General features: G+C 41.4%; 1 protein-coding gene across 1 annotated transcript; it reads left to right on the forward strand.

Moving 5' to 3' along the window:
• The first annotated feature begins 6,359 nt into the window (after positions 1-6,359).
• On the forward strand, positions 6,360-7,358 carry LOC123309682. The gene has a single exon (XM_044892906.1). It carries the CDS (start codon positions 6,360-6,362, stop codon positions 7,356-7,358), a length of 999 nt encoding a protein of 332 aa, XP_044748841.1.
• The last annotated feature ends 6,164 nt before the right edge of the window (positions 7,359-13,522 follow it).

Here is a 13,522-nt window from a genome sequence, read left to right on the forward strand (position 1 = left end):
GAGGTAAATTTTCCATTGAAGATGATGACCGATCAGGAAGGCAAGTTTCTGTGTCAGTCCGCGAAAATATCGATGCACTTCATGACATGATTTTATCAGACCGTCGAATTGGGCTAAAACGGATATCTGAAGCACTGAATATTCCATACGAACGCGTTCATTATATAGTTCACGTCAATTTGGACATGAGAAAAATTGCTGCAAAATGGAACCCCAAATGTTAAAATGTCGAAAAAAACCGTGCAAGGGTGGAAGCATCGCGTTCGATCAGTGCTCGATTTGAAAACGATATAAACTTCTTAAAGCTAATTGTTACTATGGATGAGACTTGGGTATATTTCTACGATCCAGAAACATAGCAACAAGCGATGGAATGGCGACATTCTGGTTCTCCAAGACCTAAGAAGTTTCGTGTCCAAAACTCGGCTGGAAAAGTTCTTGCTTCAGTTTTTTGGTATTGCTATGGAGTAATCATGATTGATTTTTTGAATGAGGGTAGAGCAATAACCGGAGATAACAATTTTTTTTGTTTTTTGACTACGCCCCTGCACACAAATCTCATATTGCCATGCAAAAAATTCGTGATTTAGGATTTGAATTACTAGAACACGCCCTTATTCACCAGATTTGGCTCCATCCGACTATCATCTCTTTCCTCAACTGAAAAAATGCTTGAAAGGTTGTAAATTTTCTTGAAACGACGAGGTAATAAAAGCTCTAAAGGTTTGGTTTGCAGAGCAAGAAGAAACATTTTTTTTGGAAAGGTCTAGAGACGTTGCAGGTTCGCTGTGATAAATGGATAGATAGATAGATAGATTGTATCAAATTAAGAGGAGAATATGTTGAGTAATAAAATATTTTGACACTGAAATTTTGTTTGGTTCTATAGTAGACTGAGGATTTTTCAATATATCCTCGTATATACTTTTACTTGAGAAACGCTATTCTTCATGTTGCTATAAAATAAGTATGCTATCACCCATAAGGCCTGCCACCGGCATGCAATTTTTCAGGTTCGCTATTATAGCTGCGCAACAGTTTGATTACAGGCGGTTCGAGTGCGCCGACATGCAACTATTCAGTTGCAATATGGACCTGGGTCTGTGAAGTTAGCGAAAAGTTGAAAGCACTTTTTCTGAAACTATTAGTACCGTTCAAATCTTTTACAGCAACATTGTAGTTTTATAGAAATTGATAATTCAAGTTCTTGATGCTAATATTTAGTGCTTATGTTGGCGTTTTACCGTATTTAATATACGTAGAGCTAGTGTGGACTGTATTTTCGGAGATGTTGCGAAAGCAGACACAAGTACAGATTTCAAATCATAAAGAGACTGAACATAAATGTCTTACCGACAGACAATGGTGTTGGGGGCTTCCTTGAACTTGCAGGCCGGGAGGGATCCCTCAAATATGACCAGTCAATTTCCATACACTGGACACTGGACGAATTCTGAATGCTTCAATTGAAGCTAACTAACTCTAAGGCACTGTCTCTATCAGTTAACAATTTGTTCAGATGAATGCGGTTTTCACACAAGTTAAACGAAAAATATCGAATAAGCGAAATCACTGTTTGATTTATCAAAAAATGCAGAAAATTCAATAACTATCGAAATGCACTGGTGCAGTTTCTTAAGACGACTGTTCTTTTCACAGTTTAACACCACAAAAAAGGGTTTCATTACATATGGATGCGTGTTTTTCCAAAATGAAACATTTATAGTTCAGCAACTCACATTGCGAAAAACTGTATTGTGGGTTGCGGACACAACATCCTCCGCGGTCGAGAAAAAATGACAAAAAAAAAATGTGAAATAAGTGAAACACAATAATAGGTAAGCGAAAAAACATAAACCAAAATGAATGCAAGCATCATAAATTACACTCATAAATCTCTCTAAGATGGTAAGGGACATAATTTTACTAACGGTCTGTCGAATACACCTTTAGACGTCTTAACAGACGCGACTCGAGGTACATCATCGGTACCTGGATAAAATGCAATAATTCGACCTATAGACTAACGGCAAGGAGGGTTATTGTCGTCTTTAATCAATACTAGTGTTCCCAAATGCGGGGGAGCAGTAAAAGTCAACCACTTTGAACGCTGTTGCAGCGTATGAAGGTATTATTTGGACCACCGAGTCCAAAAGCTTTGATGCAACTTTTGTAGCAACTGCCAACGACTTAGACTGTTGCTTGATAAATCGGTTAGATCAGGTACAGGCAGGCCGGAGAGAGGCTCCAGAGTGAGAAAATGTCCTGGCGTCAACGCATCAGGATCCGATGAGAGCAGACTTAGAGGGAGAGAGTTCAGAATGGACTCTATCAAACATAAGAGCGTGGAAAATTCCTCGTAGGAGAGGAGTTGTTCGCCCAATACCCGTTTCAGATGGGTCTTAACAGATTTCACACCGGCTTCCCATAGTCAGCCCATATGGGGCGCAGAAGGTGGATTGAAATGCCACTCTATTTGTTCGCGAGAGGCAGCGTCACGCATAAAACAATTTATTTCGCGATAAGCACCTACAAAATTTGTACCACAATCGCTGTATATATGGTTACAACGACCACGTCTCGAGATAAAACGCTGTAGAGCGGCCAAAAATATTTCAGACGACAAATCTGAGGCGAGTTCTAAATGCACAGCCTTGGTGCTACAGCATATAAACAAACATATATATGCTTTAGTAGTTCTTATTCCACGGTGTCTACTCATGGAGACGGAGAATGGGCCAGCGTAGTCAACGCCTACATGAGAGAATGCTTTCAACTGTGAAATTCTAAACCAAGGAAGATCTGCCATCGGTGGCTGAAACGTGCGAGGATTGGATCGAAAGCAACGTGTACACTTCGATATACAAGAGAAAATAGCTCTTTTCGACGACATTATCCAAAAGCGTTGAACCAATATAAAATTTAGCTTCTTCGACCAGCGTGAAGATATTTCTCATGATAGTAACGAATGATTAAATTCGTCAGAGGACTTTTACAGGGTAAAAGTAATGGATGCTTCGCTTCATAGTTTAGTGAGGAATGCTCTAGCCTACCTCCAACTCTTAAAGCTCCAAAATCATCGATAAAAACATTGAGGCGGCGAAGAGATTTCGAGAAAATCTTTGATCGAAACTCCTTGAAAAACACTACACTTTGTGTGCTTTTCACCAATGTCAAAAGGGCGTCATTCAGTTCCGATGAGGACAACCAACCAAGTCTTCGTTGTGACTTGGGATGGCTCAAATTATGCTTAAAACGCAGAATGAAACCAACTATGCGGATCAATTTAGAAAGCGATGAGTAATTTTCGGTGAGAATATAAAATTCATCTTTTGGCGGTTGTGTAACAAGAAGAGACAAAGGTTCGATTACCACTTCCTCTTCATGATATTCACTAAAAATAGGCAATTTCAATTCTTCCCATAGAACTGAAGGTCCACGGAACCATAATTCATTGCACATGAACTCAGATGGCAACAGCCCTCTGGATCCTGCATCGGCAGGATTATTTTTTGTGGGAATATAACACCACTTCGCGTAAGGGATCTTGGACTTGATTAGGGAAACTCGGTTGGCCACAAAAATTGGCCATTTATGCTGTTGACCATGAATCCAACTCAAAACTACTTTGGAATCTGACCACGCAACTAAATTACAGAATGAAAGCTGACATTGTAAGGTCTCTTTGACATAAGATAAAAGCTTTGCTAAAAGAGCTGCGGCGCATAATTCCAATCGGGGTATTGTGATCTTTTTCAAAGGAGCGACCTTTGTTTTAGAGCACAAGAATTTGCAATATATTTGCTCATCATATACAACCCGAATATAAGCGAGGGCACATTAACCCTTTTCCGAGGCAGCACAAAAGCCATGCAACTCGTATTTAGCCTCAGAATTTCCCTCGAAGAGTTTTCTGATAATCTGAAGATTTGATAATTGCGATACTTCTGTTTTATATCTTTCCCATAAACGAAATATTTCCACCGACGGCTCATCATCCCAACCTATCCCGGCGGCCCAAATACGTTGAATCAAGATTTTTAGAAAGAATGTAACAGGTCCCAAAAATCCGATGGGATCATAAATTCTAGCCAACTCTGACAACAAATGACGCTTTGTGCGAAAAATGGAAAGAGTCCGTAGAGGTACGCCACTGCTCACTGCATTCCTAAAATGCGTAGGGAGGCATCCTCTTCAGTCGATTCAAAGAGCCTTTCATTTAAAGAAATATGCGATTCTGGAAGATCATCTAATACAGAAAGATCATTTGATGAGAATTTTCTTAGCTCGAATCCACCCAACAACAATAATTTAATTAACTGCGTTTTTAATTCGAGTAACTCTTCAGTGGTTTCACAACCGCTTACAACGTCGTCAATATATGTATCCCTGTCAAGAGCTTGAACGGCGAGAGGAAAACTTGCTCCTTCATCTTTCACTAATTGTTTCAATGTACGAAGGGCCAAAAAAGGAGCACTTGATATACCATAAGTCACAGTACGCAGTCTAAAATCCTGAATGTTATCGCCAGGACAAAACCTCCAAATGATGCGCTGATCTTGGTGCTCAGGACTCATCCCGATCATCCGATACATTTGTTTGATATCCGCACTTATGACGTATTCGTGTACTCTGAAGCGTAAAAGTATGGACAAAATGTCACTTTGAAGCTTTGGACCTGTTAACAAGTGATCATTCAATGATAACTGCGAAGGGCATTTGCTAGAGGCATTAAAAACAACCCTTATTTTTGTTGAAGATCCCTCGCCCTTAACGACGCCATGATGTGGCAAATAATAGGAATGCGGAGGAACTATACCCTCTTCAATGGGTTCCATATGACCTGCGTCTAAATACTCACTCATGAAATCCCGATAGAAAGTATAGAGTTGAGGTTGCCTCAATAAGCGTTTTTCGAGACTCAAAAAACGAGAAACAGCTACATCCCGACTTCCCGAAAACGTTGGCAAAACGTCCCGAAAGGGCAAAGATACAATGTATCTTCCGGCATCGTCTCGTTTTTGAGTCACCCTGTATATATTTTCACACACTTCGTCATCGTTACACGATCTTTCAGAGACTGAGGGCAACCCTTCAAGTTACCAAAGGTTTTGAAGATCCTGATTCAATATCTGCTCAGGACTAGAAACAAAAAATGAAAAGGGTGAAGCGTTCATTTGGGGAGCGATTTTCCCCATAACAATATAACCAAATTTCGTATTCATAGCATCAAGTCCATCTGTTTCTCCGTGAATTACTTCCCCTAAAGCAATCTTAGAGAAAACATCAGCGCCCAGCAACAAATCAATGTTTCCAGGTTCATAAAAATGCGAATCAGCCAATTTCAAATGTTGTAAATGGCGAAAAGCGGTCAGACAAACTCTACTTCGCGGCAATTCGTCACTAATTTTATCTAAAATAACGGCGTCAGTAATCAAAACAGGCTCACATTGATTGACAGGTCGTATAGAAAGAGTGATGCAACCATAATTTGAACTTGTTTCTAACGAATTCAAACTTTGTATCTTTACTTCGATGCGTTGTTTAGGTAGACCTAAAATATTTGAAGCCCTTTTCGAAATAAATGACATCATAGATCCGCTATCAATTAACGCACGCATCACATGAAAATTCCCGTGACTATCACAGACTTCAACCAATGCTGTAGCCAACAAGACCATTGTAGTCCTTTTAACAACACCTGTGGCAGAAATTACCGTGTTAGGCGTATTATTTTCAGAACTAGTAGAAGGCTCCGAACCAATATTACTCGATGGATTGTTCGATCCAAAGTGTAAAAGCGTATGATGCCTGAGTTTACACTCGCGGCAAGTATTAAGAGACCTACAATTGCGTAAACTATGCACGGAGCTCAAACAATTAAAACAAAGTCGTGTATTTTTACAGAAAGTGTGGCGCTCTTTCGGGGATTTTTTCAAAAAATTTGGACAAAAAGCTGGTGCGAATCTTTACATAAAGGGCAAGTTATCACCGTATCATTCCTAACATTTGAAAAATGAGAATTCACCCTTTTGTTTTGCGGAGTAAATTTTTGAGAAGTTAAACCCTTGTTAGTATCAGAGGAGGTTGGAGATTTCAAGGATTCTATAGCGCAATAATATTTATTCAGAAACTCCATTACAGTCGAAAATAGTGCGAATATAGTGCGGAAAATGCGTGTAGCGTCTGTCGTACGTGAAGGTACTGTTCCGGTCGCTCCATAATTAATTGAAATTAAGTGTGTTAATATATTGTGAATAAATCTGTTAACTTCACACTGAAATCAAGGCTTATTGACCTTACTGGGGGTATATTCGGAGAAATCTAACAGAGAAGCATTTTGTTCTTGAAACTGTAAAATGTCTTATTGTATACGCTGTAATGAAGTTAGCTCAAGGAGATCGCCGAGTATTATTTGCAGTTTTTGTCGAAATCATTATCACGCGAATGGCACCTGTTCCGATGTCACAAAGAATCAGTTATCGGCAATCAAGAACATGCCTGGTACGGATTGGAAATGTGATACATGCCGCCAAGTAAATGCACATGTATCCAGTGGCGGAGATCGGAAGAGGCAATCGACTTCTGCTGGCCGTCCATCCCTGGATGGTCAGTCTCAACGAGTTGAGAAACCCATCGTCTCATATGATGAATCAGACACTGAGGGGCGCAATGGTGATGTTTCGCAACCCATTCAATCACTCACTTTAGAAATAAGGAATCTGCGAGAATCAGTCAATTTTTGTTCGGGAAAAATAAGCGATTTCGAGATCAAGCTAGGCAGGTTCAATGAGCTGGTCACTAAGTTGGGTAAACTGGAGAGGGAGAATGAACTGTTAAAAAAGCAGGTCACAGATCTCAACTCTAAAGTGAATAACCTTGAACAATTTTCCAGATCAAACAATATAGAAATTCAAAATATACCTGAGAAGCCAAATGAGAATATCATGGAAATTATTTCATCAATTGGAAGAGCTATTGATCAGCCGGTTGACTCCTCCTGTATTGATTTTTGCAGCCGTGTTCCTACAAACATCCAAGGGAGGCCTAAAAATATTGTTCTAAGATTCATCTCTAAAATCAGGAGAGACGATTTTCTTGCCGCTTATAAGGTTAAGCGAGTGTCGAACTCGGGTTCTGATGGATCAGGAATTAGGGTTGAAAATGTGTCGGAAAGGCTATACATCAATGAACATTTGTCGATTCACAACAAGAAACTCTTCAAAGAAGCACGAGACATTGCAAAGAATAAGGAGTATAAGTATGTATGGACCCAATCTGGTAATATTCTTTTACGCAAAAACGACGCGTCTAAAATTCTTCACATTCGGTCAAGCGAGGATTTAAGAAAACTATAAACCCATATAAATTACAAGCAACAAATTGAACTTATTTTCTGATCCCCATGACTCTTTCGATATATTACCAGAATGTAACGGGACTTAGAACTAAGCTGGAGGAATTCAAGATGAACGCCACTGTCAATGACCACGATATAATTTGTATTACCGAATCTTGGTTGAACGATGGGATAATGGACTCAGAAATAATTGATTTAAACTGCTACACTATCTTCAGGCGAGATCGGGCGAGTTCATGTAATGTGAAAACCGATGGAGGTGGTGTTTTCATTGCTGTCAAAATCAAATTTAAACCGACTACAGCTGCTGAACTTCAAAGTGATGCAGAGGATATTTGGATAGCACTTAATCTAGGTAGTATTAAGCTTTTTATTTGTTGTGTGTATCTTCCACCCGGCGAGCAAGTTGCTAGCGCCAGCTTCATTTCAAAACTTTACTCTAACAAAGCAAAATTTGAGGATTGTCTCGTTATGATTCTTGGCGATTTTAACTGTCCATCGATTTCATGGATTTTTGATGATGATGAAAACTATTTGAATGCTTTTAATGTAGAGAGTAAATTTGAGCATATTGTTGACGCTTGTATGTATTTGGAACTAATGCAATATAATCATATAAAAAACTGTGAAATGATAGAAATCTGGATCTTGTATTCAGCAATTCTAACAAAATTAGTAATTTGGAACATTGTTCATCTCCACTGGTTCTCGAGAATCGTCATCATCTTGCTTTGGAGTTTAAAACAGAGTTTAAATCAGTCCATATCAGACGTTGATTGGGAATGTTTATTGACTAATGATAACGTCGACTGCGACTTGAATATTTTTTATGATAAACTTTTCGAAATTATTAAGAATCATGTACCTGAACAAAAAATTCGTAAACGTTTTCCTGTTTATTTCTCTAAAACTACAGTAAAACTAATTAAACGTAAAAACAGATTTCATACCAAATGGAAAATCTATAAAAATATGAAAGATTTAGTAGAATTTAGAAATTTGCGTACTGCAACTAAAAAAGCTATTCAATCAGATTATAAAAAATATATCTCAAAGATTGAACAGCAGGTAACTGTTGATCCTAGAAGTTTTTTCAAGTTTGCGTCGAGAAAAGGTCGCGATCAGGGTCTTCCGGAGACGATGTCTTATGGACACAGATCAGCGTCGTCTGGAGTGGAGGTGTCTGAATTGTTTGCGGAATATTTTAAGAGTGTGTATGTTAAAAGAAACCGACCTCCCACATCAAACCGTCAAAATTCCAATTTTCCTCAAGTTAATCTTCCAAATCAACTTATTTATATACAGTTTTCATCTCATGAAATACGTAGGGCACTGGAGGGTCTCGATGAAAGGAAGGGTGCTGGACCTGATGGAATTCCGTCATTTTTTATAAAAATTGTAGTTCTTCTCTTATGACACCACTAATGATCATTTATAATAAGTCTCTGAGATCAGCATACTTTCCGACAAGATGGAAGACTGCATCCATTACCCCAATTTTCAAGGCAGGAGATAAGAGTTTAATTAGTAATTATAGACCAATAAGTAAATTATCCGTCTTCGAGAAGGTGTTTGAGTCATTAGTGTATCCATATCTTTCAAGTCTAGTAACATCGAAAATTATCCCGGAACAACATGGTTTTATCAAAGGGCGTTCAATAGAAACCAATTAATAATAATAATAATAATAATAATAATAATAATAATAATAATAATACCGCACGGGGGTACTACTTAGTAGTATACGGGTAAGACAACCCCGCGGACCCCGGTCACTCTCAGCCGATGTCGGAAAGAAATCAGCTAAGCCTCGGAAAACAGTCGCTGCCTGGGGATCGTCAGGGCACGTCTGGAGTTGGTGCTGGACGTGACAGCATGCGGGACACCAACGGCAGAACGCTGAGAAGGCGGGCGCCTGCCACACAAAAAGCTACGCCTTTAGACGAGGAGGACATCGACGAGGAGAGAGTTCAGGTTGTCGGTCGCATAGGGATTCAAAGCTCGCAAGAGCACCCCGTAGTCGGAACCGGCAGCCGAAACAGGACAGCACAAAGGGGACGCCACAAGTGGACGCCCGAGCAGCATAGCCTGCTGTCTGCGCTATACAGAAGATCAGGACCCGACAAAAGGGGATACATGAATAGGCTGCATGGTCTGTGGTGCGAAAATTGTCCAGACCTCAACTACATGACGCAGCAAAACCTGAGAGATCAGATCAGTCATCTCAAAAGAAGAGGAATCTTGCAGCGGTCTCGAGAGCAAGGAAGGTTGGAACAACAAGCTGAGGAGCAGGTGACAGATGCTTTGAGACAACATCAGCAATTGATGGTTGACATAACTCAAGAACAAGCTGTAGCACTTTTGAGTGATATCGCGGGCCGAACCAGGACTGGTACACGCCCCAACAGGCCAATAACGGAACATGTGAGAGATGTTCCAGATATAGAACGCGCTGAAGAGCAGGTGACAGATGCTCAGGACCAACAACACCAAGCGATGACTCACAGAAGTGAAGCTGTAGCCCTGGAAGCAAGGCCAAGAACGGAACAAGTGAGAGAAGTTCCAGAAATAGAACTAGCTGGAGAGCAGGTGACAGATGCTCCAGACCGACAGCAACAAAGGCCAAGGACAGTGAGAGATTCATCAGAGTTAGTCGACAATACAAAAGAGGCATTTGAGGCTGCCGTTGGAGACCCACTGATCAAACCCACCCGGATAAAATCAAGACACAAGGCTGAAGATCTAGCCGTTTTGAATAGCATCATTCAAGATCATCTTAACGAGACCTGTTCACTGGAAGAGGTGGAGGCTGCAGTGAGAGCAGCCGCTTATCTACTATGTCCACCGAAAAGTACAGCTGCGAATAAGAATAATGATAAGCATAGGAAAAGGCTAAATCGACTTGACATCAAAATAAAATCAATGAGGCAGCAGGCATCTTGGTACCAATGTGTCATAGATGTTATGAAAGGAAAAACTAAACCGAGCAAGAGAATGAGGGAGATGATTGAGGAGCTTCGTGCTATACATGGTACCGTTAACTTGCCCACAGTCCATCTACTGAAGCAGAAAACTGTAGATAAAATAAGATCACTTGTAGCAGCACGAAAGAAATTGATACGGAGAAAAAGATGGATCGAAGATAACAACACCTTCACCGCGGAACCATCGAAATTATTTCAACCTCAACAGCAAGAGGTGCAAAACCCACCATCACCTCAGGACGTCGAAGAGTTTTGGAAAAGCCTGTACGAACAACCAGCAAAAACCAGGGATACTCCAGCACTTCCCAGATTCCAGCAGATGTGCGATCAAACCCTACAGCAGAACGACGAACTTTCTGAAATATCAGCCGAAGATATTAGACAAGCCCTTAAGAACAAGAATGATTTCACAGCACCCGGACCAGACGGTATTCAGAACTACTGGTGGAAGAGCTTTCCGGCTACACATAAACACCTGGCAAGATTATTCAGCGGAATGCTGATTCGCCGTGAGTCCATTCCTTCATGGTTGGTGGAGGGTAGGACAGCGCTGATACCAAAATCAGGGGACTTAGGGCAACCCAAGAACTATCGCCCAATCACTTGCCTCAATACACTGTACAAGATACTCACAAGTGTTATTCAAGATCGAATTCTGAGGGTTATTGGACCAGTGTGGGACAGTATCTACGAACAGAGGGGAGCAAAGAAAGGAGTGCAAGGATGCAAGGACAACTTGCTGATCGACAAGAGCGTATGCCTAGACGCCAGACATTACAAGCGCGACCTACATACATCATGGTTAGACTACGCGAAAGCATTTGACACCTCGCCGCACGACCTGATCATACGGCTATTAAAAATGCTGAAAGTCCACCCTAACATCATCCATGCGATAGAAAGCATAATTGCGTTGTGGAAAACGAAGTTTGCCATCCGAGCAGAGGGACGAACCATTTATACGGGATGGGTGAGGTACAGAAGAGGAGTGTTCCAGGGAGATTCGCTAAGCCCGTTATTATTCTGCTATAATAATGTTGTCTGGCCTGCCTGGCAGTTATCTGGTAGATGGCCTGCCGGGTAGCCATCGTAACGACGTAGACGGTGCAGCCAGCCACGCCTGCTGTCCGCAGTCCCACTCCTTTTTCCTCTCTCTTTCACATCCTTCAAAAGGGTGCTCTTTCTGCTCTCATTTCTCTACCCCTCACCCAAACCGAGAAAGGGGAGCACAAACCCATGAAAATGGTGATTACGAGAAGCCTCGGAAACAAGTCGCTGCCTGGGGATCGTCAGGGCATGTCTGGAGCCGGCGCTGGACATGACAGCATGCGGGACGTCGGTGGCAGGATGTTGAGGAAGCGGGCTCCTGCTGCAAAAGAAGCTACAGCTCCAAAGCAACAACAGCAACCAACGAGTCCAATTCACTTGCCGACTCGAACCGCTGAAGGTGCTGCGCAGGATATTCAGCCAGTGCTCACCCAAGCGGGGTTAGTTAGAAAGCGCATGAAGTGGACAACGTCCATGAATGAAACTATTGTGCGCATACATAACTCCATCACGGGACTAGGGCAGAACACGAACAACTATAGGAAAAGGCTCCATGAGGAATTCTGCAACGCCTACCCAAATCTCAATGTCACTGAACAACGAGTGGCAGACCAGTACCGGGTAATTCTGAGAAATGAACTAATACCAACGGCCCGAATCGACGCAATTAAACGAGAACTTCAGCGTCCGCCTGCAATAGAGAATAACACCAACACCTCTGATGAAATTCACATGCCTGGGCAACAACAGGCAGAAGAAACTGATACTGAAAGTCCATCTTACAACGCAAGTGAGCCTGAACACCAGGACGATAGGGAAGAGCTCCACCGACAAGTTGACTCTGACATGAGGAGATACTTTGCCGAACTGAAAGGAACAGATCCTCTTCATCGAGTAGCACCTCCAAGACTCAATACATCCAAGAAACTGTCACTTATAATCGACATCTTGAATAAGGACGTTTTACCTGAATACCTACAAAACGGAAGTTCATTGGAATATCTGCATCTAGTTTTTCACTGTGCAGCGCTAACGACAGCGAAAACCATGGGGGCAAAAATTCGCCGAACGAACAATGATGGTCCAAAATTACACAAATTACACGCGCCAGCATGGCAGAAACGTCTCCAACACAAAACAGAAAGGCTAAGAAGAGACATTGGACGACTGACGGAGTACTTTAACGGGAATCGAGGAAGAAAGGTTGTGAAAGCTGCCAAAGAGATCATGGATAGAAACAGGACACACACAGAACGAGAGACGGAGAATGCTACAGCTCACCATTGCCTCGACACTCTGAAGCAAAAATTAAGTCTGTATGCAGAACGCCTGAGGAGATATAAAAGCAATTATAGCCGGAAAAGAGACAATAATTCATTCGAAAAGTCGGAAGAATCTTTCTACCGGTCACTCACATCGTCGGATGGAGAACATGGAAAGTTACCACCAAAGGAAGCCATTGAACAATTCTGGACCGAACAATTATCAACAAAACCTCAGTTCAATGGAGATACCGGATGGATTGAAGATGAAAAATCTGAAGCTATAAAATATGAGCCGATGCAGCATGACATGATCACAATTGAAGAAGTAAAATCAGCTATCAGAGGACTGCACAACTGGAAAACACCTGGGCCTGATGGATTACAGAACTTCTGGATCAATGAAACTTTGGATCATGCATGACAAATTGACCTCCGCAATAAATGATGTCATTGAAAATCCTGAAAGAATGCCAGTATTCTTTACACATGGCACAACATACTTGTTACCTAAAGACCAAAGGAATACAGAAGACCCATCCAAGTACCGACCAATCACATGTCTTCCAACGATGTACAAATTAATCACATCGTGCATTTCAAACCGAATCCACAACCATTGCGAAAGGAATAACATCATCGCCATGCAACAGAAAGGATGCACCAAAGACAGCCGAGGGTGCAAAGAACAACTAATAATAGATTCAGTTATCTGCAATCAAGCGTTCTCCAAGCGAAGGAATCTTTACGCTGCGTACATGGACTACAAAAAAACATTCGATTCTATACCTCACGAATGGCTCTTGACGATCTTGAAGATTTACAAGGTGGATCCCAATATTGTTAAGTTCCTGAAAAACGCCATGTCA

The sequence above is a fragment of the Coccinella septempunctata genome, chromosome 3, assembly GCF_907165205.1.
Source record: "Coccinella septempunctata chromosome 3, icCocSept1.1, whole genome shotgun sequence".
In the NCBI taxonomy this organism is placed as follows: Eukaryota; Metazoa; Arthropoda; class Insecta; order Coleoptera; family Coccinellidae; genus Coccinella; species Coccinella septempunctata.

Excerpts from the sequence above, each read along its gene's own strand:
- LOC123309682 (XM_044892906.1), top strand. The coding sequence starts at position 6,360 with ATGTCTTATTGTATACGCTGTAATGAAGTTAGCTCAAGGAGATCGCCG.